This window comes from Argentina anserina, chromosome 2 (assembly GCF_933775445.1).
Source record: "Argentina anserina chromosome 2, drPotAnse1.1, whole genome shotgun sequence".
NCBI classification, from domain to species: Eukaryota; Viridiplantae; Streptophyta; class Magnoliopsida; order Rosales; family Rosaceae; genus Argentina; species Argentina anserina.
In genome coordinates, this window is record NC_065873.1 from 6,940,102 (window position 1) to 6,948,928 (window position 8,827).

General features: G+C 39.6%; 1 protein-coding gene across 1 annotated transcript; it reads left to right on the forward strand.

Annotated features, from left to right (window-relative positions):
- Positions 1–1,878: 1,878 nt before the first annotated feature.
- LOC126783890 (bifunctional phosphatase IMPL2, chloroplastic) lies at positions 1,879–5,865 on the forward strand. Its single transcript, XM_050509430.1, has 9 exons — positions 1,879–2,211; positions 2,363–2,441; positions 2,984–3,078; positions 3,182–3,231; positions 3,506–3,630; positions 4,053–4,119; positions 4,652–4,741; positions 5,153–5,264; positions 5,449–5,865. The coding sequence occupies exons 1-9, from the start codon at positions 1,935–1,937 to the stop codon at positions 5,517–5,519; spliced, it is 966 nt and encodes a 321-aa protein (XP_050365387.1). The 5' UTR covers positions 1,879–1,934; the 3' UTR covers positions 5,520–5,865.
- The last annotated feature ends 2,962 nt before the right edge of the window (positions 5,866–8,827 follow it).

The window sequence follows — 8,827 nt, forward strand, 5'->3', positions numbered from 1 at the left end:
TACCGATCGTATGAATTTGGCATTTCCGACGACGGCAGGCCGCAATGGTAGGGCAGACTACTACAGATGCACTCCCCACCTACCGGCGGTCCCGTCTGTGACGGTCGGAGCTCCATCGGCGACTCACGATGGCCGGAATCGCGAAATCGCCGGAATCTGCCCAGAAACTTGATTTTTACAGATTTCGGCCGCCGTGGGTCGCCGATAGAGTTCCAGCCGGCACAGACGAGATCGCCGGGAAATGGGTAGTGTGGCTATGCTGGTCCGCCCCGCCGTTGCTGGAATCGGGACGTCCGTAGCTGAAGAACTATATATATATATATATATATATATATACCGTTTCAGGTGCGGACGTTCCGATTCCGGTGACGGCAGGCCGCAACGGCGTGGCGGACCAGCACAGCCGCACTCCCCACCTCCTAGCGATCTCGTCTGTGCCGGCCGGAGCTCCATCGGCGACCCATGGCGGCCGAAATTTGCAAAAATCAAGTTTCTGGGCACATTCCGGCGATTTCGGCTCCAAAGTGAAACTTCACTCTATAATTACAAAGTGAAGTTTCAATTTTGACACACTTTTCGGTTAAATGTTTTCACCATAAGTGATTCAATATTTAGGTATGCTATCCAAGATCATCTCTATAAAGTTTCATTTAATTCGAGAGCAATGTTCTAAAACTCGGTCAACTCGGCCGAGTACTCGGTACTCGGCTGGTGACTGAGGCGATTTTGACCTACTCAGTGCCTCTACTCGGCGGGAAGAAAATTGGCCAAGTACTCGGTCCAACTCGGTCCACCTCGGCAACTCGGGTCCAAATCGGTCAGAAAAAAAAAAGCGAACGACGTCGTTTGCCTTCAACCCTGATTCATTTACTCATCTGTCTTCGCTGAGTTCACTCTCATCTCTCTCGCAGCCTCTCATTCGCTCTCTCACTCTCTCAGACTTACTTTTCTCGCCGCCGTCGCCGGACTCTCACTCAATCACCTTTCGCCGGACTCGCCCTCCTCTCCTCCTTTCGCTGTCGTCTCTCCTCCTCTCGTGGTCTCGCCGACTCGCCCTCCTCTTGCGCTCTCTATCTCTCAGTCGCTCTGACACTCTCCACTCCAGGCCTCTCCCTCCTCTCCTCCTCTCGGGTAAGATTTGGTTTGAACCGTTTGATTTTCAGTTAAAGTTGGAATCTTTGGCTTTGGTTTTTGGGTTTGCTGATTTGGGGTATGGATTTTATTGATTTTTTGTTGGCTTGTTGCTGCTTGAGACTAAGATAGGAATTGCCAAATTGAATTTGGTTTGCTTTTATTACTTATGTTATTGTAATAGACTAATGGTTGTTTTTATTTTTTAAACATTATTATCTCTTAAATATTGTAATATTTTATGGACTATTTTTATTATTTTGGACATTATATATTAGATCATATGTTTTAAAAATAATAAAAAAATCCAGAAATTAGAATCTGAATACTTCCCGAGTACTCGGCCGAGTACTCCTCTACTAGCTACTCACCGGCCGGCTGACCGACTACCGAGTAGCGAGTTTTAGAACCTTGTTCGAGACTGGTTTGAGATTTTAAAATTGAGATTTACACGAATGGTTCATGTTGAACAGTTTTAATTCATTTATTGATTTAATCTAATTTCAATACATTAACGATGCCCGAATTAGATGAAATTTTGTAGAGATGATCTTGAATAACATATATAAATATTAAATTATTTATGGTGAAAACATTTGACCAAAAAGTGTACTAAAATTGGAACTTCACTCTTTAATTTCAGAATAAATCTATAGAGATTATATATATATATATATATATATATAATTAATGCAGGAAGAAAAAGAGATTAGTGACCAATATAAAGCGTGTCACTCAGCGCCCGTTCAATTTCTCACTCCCTTTTCCGCCTCCCTACTTAAATCTCTTCGCCGCCGCCGGCAATGCTCTCTCAGATTCCCAAACCCCTCTCCTTCTCCCCCACCAACCCTTCCATTCCCAACTCTCCATCTCTCCGCTTCTCAACTCCCAATCCCTCACTCTCCTTCACTCACCTCCCCCTCCGCCGCCGTCGATCCCCACTCCTCGCCATGGCCTCCGCCGACGATACCGAGCTCGATCGCTTCGCCGCCGTTGCTAACCAGGTTGCCGACGCCTCCGGCGAAGTCATCCGGAAATATTTTCGGCAGAAATTCGATATTCTCGACAAAGCAGACTCCAGTAAGTCTTTCTCTGATTGACTTAAGCTTGAAGATAAGCTGTTACTCTATAATGAATGAAAAATGCAATGTGATTATGGAAATGGCAGCTTCTCGTTTGACTTTTTTTTGTTATTTATTTTTTTAGTTCTTGATTTGTTGCTTCTGTGCAGGCCCTGTGACAATTGCTGATCAAACAGCAGAGGAACATATGATCTCAGTTATTTCAGAGAATTTTCCGTCTCATGCTGTGTAAGTTTCTTATGGTTTTGAGAAATCTAGAGTGATATGGTTTTATTAGAGCTTAAAATTGCGCGTACAACTGTTTAGTGATGAATATAATTGGTAGGGCTGAATGATATACTTGAGGTAGTTACGTTAGTGTGAAAATTGTTTTCAGCAGTTGGACAGTTTACTAATCAAAGCTCAGCTTCGAATTGAACAGTTTACGATCTGCAGTTTGTGAGTTGAGTTAAGGAGGTTGACTATTAATTTCTAGATTTCCCTTCATCTCTTTGAGTATGTTCAATGCCATCTTGTTTGCTCTTCATATTCTCACAGATATTGATCCTGAACATGTAGTCTCTAATCAACAAGTTAAATGTGCAGCTATTACCATTTAGAAATAAAATCATAAGTTAAGCTAAGTGTTTTGGATAGATGAACATTAATCTTTTCCCCGATTCTTTTTCATCCTTGACAACCAAATGGAAGACAGAACTCAACTTTTTTTAATGCTAACTTTTGTACTTGTGAAATTTGTTATTTCTAAAGTCGTGGAACTATAATTGTAGCTACGGAGAGGAGAATGGGTGGATGTGCAAAGAGACATCTGCAGATTATGTTTGGGTATTAGACCCAATAGATGGGACAAAAAGTTTTATCACCGGTAATTGTTTTTATAACTTACTGTCATAACTAAGCCTTTTCCAAAATTATGTTCTAGAATCTCCTGCTTTTTATTCTTTTGATTTAATTGAATAATTTCCCAGGAAAACCGGTGTTTGGTACTCTTATTTCTTTGCTACTGCGTGGGAAACCAGTAAGAATCACCTACTCAACCCTTTTCTCATCAATCCACCCAGTACAAGTTTACGTCATGCATAAAACAAGACCAAGCTTCTTCCTTCTGAAAAACAATAAATCAAATTGATATGCTATTGTGTTGTTTGTCCTTTGTCAGTTAAAATCTATTAGTGTTCATGCCATATAATTAAGTTCAAGTAGCAGACAGAACTTAATATTTCTACAAAATGTGTTACAACTTCTAAGGCTACTTAGTCCTGATTGGTGATAATTGTACATTCAATCTCCAGATCCTTGGTATAATCGATCAGCCAGTTTTAAGGGAAAGATGGCTCGGGGTAAGTGGAAGGAAAACTACGATGAATGGACACGTAGTATCCACACGCACTTGCGCAAATCTAGCACAATCTTATCTGTAAGATATATACTTATGTGTGCATATATTTTTATTTTACTTTTTTCATATTGTTTTCTTCAATTTTTCTCCTTCATCTCGGTTTGACAATTATCTTATTCTATAGTAAATTATGATTGTGTAAAATGATAAGTACCTTATCTTCACTCACATTCCATGAGAAGTTAATCATGGATTTCTGTTCATAAAGGCTTTATTCAAATTGTGTAGAAACTAGGAAGTGAATGATATGATAGGCATTTCACATTGTGTTGAAACTAAAATATTGACATGCATATCTTGTGACTGAAGGATTCATATGATATGTATCTCACGCTGTTGATAGTAAAATAATGACATGCAGATCTTGTCAGTGAAGGATCCATAACCTTTTCATTTTAGTGCCATGCCTTTTCTAATATTGTAATTATTGGCTGTATTAGGTACACTACAAGTCCGCATCTATTCAGTGCAGAAGAAGAAGAGGCATTTATTCGCGTCAGAAATAAGGTTTTTTTCCCCTCTTTTGCATATCTATCAAATTAAGGGAACCTGATTGCAATCAATAGTGATATGGGTAATAATGCCTGGTATTGGTGAGAAGTACTATTTAAGGTTTGAACTATACGTGAAAAGCAGGTTCAGATCTAACATGAAAGGAATTAGAAAAAGTTATGCAATCTTCTGTGTTGGGCTTGGCTTTGCTATATATATGAAAATGATCTATCATAGATACATACATTATAAACTTGGTATATTAAATTTTAAATGTGTTCTCTGCAGTTTTTTACTTTCTGTGGTTATCTTTGTTTCAGGGCATGATTAAAACAAATTTCAAGTTGTTACATGATTTAGCAATATATGGAGTAAACAATCCCAATCAAAGTTCCTGAAAGAACTTGAAATTGACTCTTCTGGAAAATTTCCTAGAATAATTAGACATTTTTTAGTTTAAATTGAAAACTAGGCATGTAGATATTTTTATTCAGTGGTTGGCCAATCAGGTCTATTAATTCTTATATACTCCATGGCTGACCTACAGGTTAAAGTGCCATTGTATGGATGTGACTGCTATGCTTATGCCCTTCTGGCTTCTGGTTATGTGGATCTTGTTGTCGAGTCTGGTCTCAAGGTAAGCTGAATAATGTCTTCTTCAATCATGCATATGACATATACTTAAGTACACTTTCTATTATGAAGGTTTAGCCAATGAAATACAGTTATTACCATAGAGGATAAAGGATTGAAACAGGTTTCATCTGGTGCATGACTCATGTGTCAGCTATGCCATGAACTCTTTGGTTGACCTGGAGGAAAATATAAACGAGAGATATTTTCGTACAAGTTAGAAACCTATACAGCATGTGCATTTTTCTTTTCTGCTCTTTCACTGTAAACAGGAGTTATTATCTTACAATGGTATGTTAGATAGTAGATACCTCTACAGCATGTGCATTATACTTTTCTTCACTTTCATGCTGTTCTTATTTTTGATGATCTGGCTATGCTTGCTTTTATTAATAATAATTTAACTTTTCTTCAGCCGTACGATTTTCTTTCTCTTATACCTGTGATAGAAGGTGCTGGGGGTGCCATAACTGATTGGAAAGGACATCAGCTATTTTGGGAGGCTTCTGCAAATTCACATGCACCAAGTATGACTACTTTTAATGAAGTGTTCTTTCTGATATGAATTTATGATGTGTTCTTTCTGATATGACTTTGAGATAATTTACCTGCCCATGTTTGGATCATATTTATTGTTTGAGTTACGAATTTGGATGCTGTTATAGCAGTTGCAAGTCCATATTTGTTAATGGTTTTTTCTGTGTTCTCCAGGTTTTAATGTACTAGCTGCTGGAGATGAAACGATTCACCAACAAGCCCTAGGTTTATTACAATGGCAATGATTATATACGTTGGTACAATGCTTCAATTTCTCTAGGTGGATTGATCAATGAGTAAGAAATTACATGCAAAAGGTAATTGTATGATATCAATGCCGCGTAATTGTAGCACAATTTTTCAGATTTGAGCTTGAATTTTAAATGGAGATTCTCCCTCAGTTGAAACCTGGGTTTGGACAGTTAGGTGACATTTTTTGACTGCCTTGCCTTCAGTTGTAAAATGAAAGAACCGAAGGTGATTCAACTCGGATGGTTTCGTGGGTGAAAGGAAATGAAAAAAGAGTGGCGTTTGATAGCTTTCCATTGATGCAATAATCATTGTTTGTACGTTATTTAAATGATGTTTGTTTCCCACAGACTAGCAAACCCAACTCTTGAAGCAGCGTTAATGACCTTCTCCGTAGACTATCTAATCACACCTTAAACTATCTAATCTCACACGATGTTCAGTTTTTGTGTTTTGAAAAATATGCTAACAAACACGTTTTTGTTGTAGGAAAATTATCTCATATTCATACTTGGTGTATCTTATCTTAATTAGTATAACCTAGTTATATAAGGAATGTTATTCATCAGAATCTTTTTTGTAATGATTATATATAAGGTTTTATGCTATCAATAAAATTACAGTTATTTTCTCTCAAATTCATTCTATTGTTTCACGTTATCAAGTACGTAGTTCTAGCCCTGAAAACCCTAGGCCTAGAACTTGAAAAAAAAAACCTAAATCCTAGTTTTTTTTCCCGACCAGTTGCACCTTCCCCTAGAGCCGCCGGCCTCCTCCCTACCCTCATGTCCGACCACTGCCTCTCGGTGGCCCAACCCTTTTGCCGCCGCACCAAGTTGAGACCAAGCTTCAAGATTGTTGCCAAGCTAAGGAAAGGAAAAGAAGAGAAGAAGAAAAAAAAGTTCAAGATTTTTTTTTTGCAATTCAATGTAAATTTTTAAATTAAAGTTCATGCTTTCAATGAAATTTACTTTGATGAGATTTTTGTCTTGCATCGGGGACTTTCAAACTCCTTTTTCTTGTCAACCCGATTCTTCTACTTCTTGGGTGATACGCAAGGATATGACTCTCCTGGTATCAAGTTTTAGGAGTGGCTGGGAGTGCCGCTGTTACCATTTGTAGCCGTTGGTGTAGCTACATATGAAAAAAAAGGAAGAATAATAAAAATTTCGATCGTGGTAGTTATAGCCGCAAATTCGCATCGATTTAACCCATACAATTGTTCTGAAATAGTTTTATTAAATCAAACTTGTTTCGTTAATTCGAAACTAACATCTTCAATGCTTTTGTTGTAGATGCCTGAAAATACACGAACATAGTTTGACATCCTAGATTCTCATGGAACTGAGTATCATCGATGAGTGTCTGACGTGTAAATCACGTTTGTCGGAAAGATGTTTACTGCTGCCATCAACCCTCTAAAAGAAAAAGTGGACCAAGCGTCCGATGAGGTGAAAGCCCAGGCCCTGATGTTTCTCAGGCGCCATATGGACAAGGTGCTCAACAAATAGTGCCTAAAATATACAGATCCGAGTGTTCTTTGGGAAGCTCTTAAGGAACGGTTTGATAATGTGCATGACGCACGGTTGCCAACTCTTTTGGCAAAATGGAGATATGTTCATCTACTGGATTTTTCCAAGGTACATGATTACCATCAGGCGATGTTAAATCTCCAGGCCGACTTAAATGTGTATGGCAAGGAGAAAACTGACTATGACATGATCGAGAAGACCCTAGAGAATTTCCCAGAATCTGCGAGTGAAATAGTTCATCAATATCGCCTTGATTATGAGGCCAAAAGAATCAAGAGTTTTGCAGATTTGATGAACCTTCTCAAGAAGAAGGAACGTCATCATGAGATCATTCTCAACAGAAACAATCTAAGACCTATAAGGACGAAAAGAGTTCTGGAAGCTAATCAGGCAAATAAGGGAAAAAGTCGTAAAGAAAAATCAAGGGATCGATCTACACCGTATCAAACTAGAAAAAACAGAGGGCCTCGTCACAATATGACTTGGACTAGGGATGGCGCCGCCGCCGGCCCCCCTAATCCTCGAGGCCGTGGTGCCTCCTGTCCCCCCAAATCCGACAACTCGGCCAAGGTTTCAAATTCGAACCTTCCATGCTACAAGTGTGGTTCAACTAAGCACTTTCATAAGCAATGCCATGCTCCTAAGGCGATTGTTCGAGCTCACAAGCAGTGCAAGCAATAATTGTCCAATGAAAGCAACTATGTTGAAGATGTGGAGATGCCTGATGCTAATGCTACCATCAAGCTCAAAGTTGAGGACTTTCAGATAAAGGAGAAAGAGAAAGCCGGTCTTGAGGCTCTTTATCACTCCTGATTTTGAATAAGATCCATGTCGATTAATTGTCGTTATATCGGTTATTTTATTTAAGCCTTTAAGTTTGATTTGTAATTGCAATATCGCCTTAATAAGACTTTTTCAAGTCAAGTGTTTATTTTTCAAGAACAATGTTGATGTACGATTATTTTGGCTATTAATAAAAGTTTAGTTTTTGGTTCTTTGTTATAAGAATGTATACAAGCGTTACTTTGTCTTCCTTAAAGAATGTATAGTTTGGAATCTATAAACGAAAGGATTCATATAACTAAATTCCACCGGGGTTTTGGTGATGATTGAGAATTAATGGTTCGACAATTGAACTAACACATGAAACTTAGGGGGAGTGGCAAACTATAACAGGTTCGTGAGCTACGGCCTTGGAAATACACTAAGATGTTCTGTCCGCTGTCCGGTTTACCCCCGAAAGACGTTAAAAACTTTCTGCTGGAAAATTTTTGGCCTGAAAAGTCAACAGAAATTGGCCGGAAAACTCGCCGGAAATTGGCCAAAAAAAAGTCACAGGAAAATTGCCGGACCGCCGCAGCCCCTCCACACAGCTCCCTACAGCCCCCCCTCCGCACGACCCATGCATGGCACCCTTCCACACCCGCACGCGGCCTCCCTACAGTCCCCCCTGCAACAGTCCCCCGGACCCCTACAGCTGCTCTGCAGCACCCCCCCCAGCATAGCCACGACCTGCACGGCAACTCGGCAGCCCCGCCTAGACACCCCCCGCTTAGGCCATGTAGCCCCGCCATGTGACCCTGCAGTACTACTTTTTGTCTTTTGCCGATCATAGTTACTTGATCCAATGACAACGTGCTTACTCTTTGGCACACATAAGTTTCTCATGTGATTTCTCCAAGTATTTATGATACCGTTATGCACATTTAAGGGATCACAACTTGTTTTGACCCTTCGTATCATCGTTTGCTCTTCTCTTAGAGAACATTCGC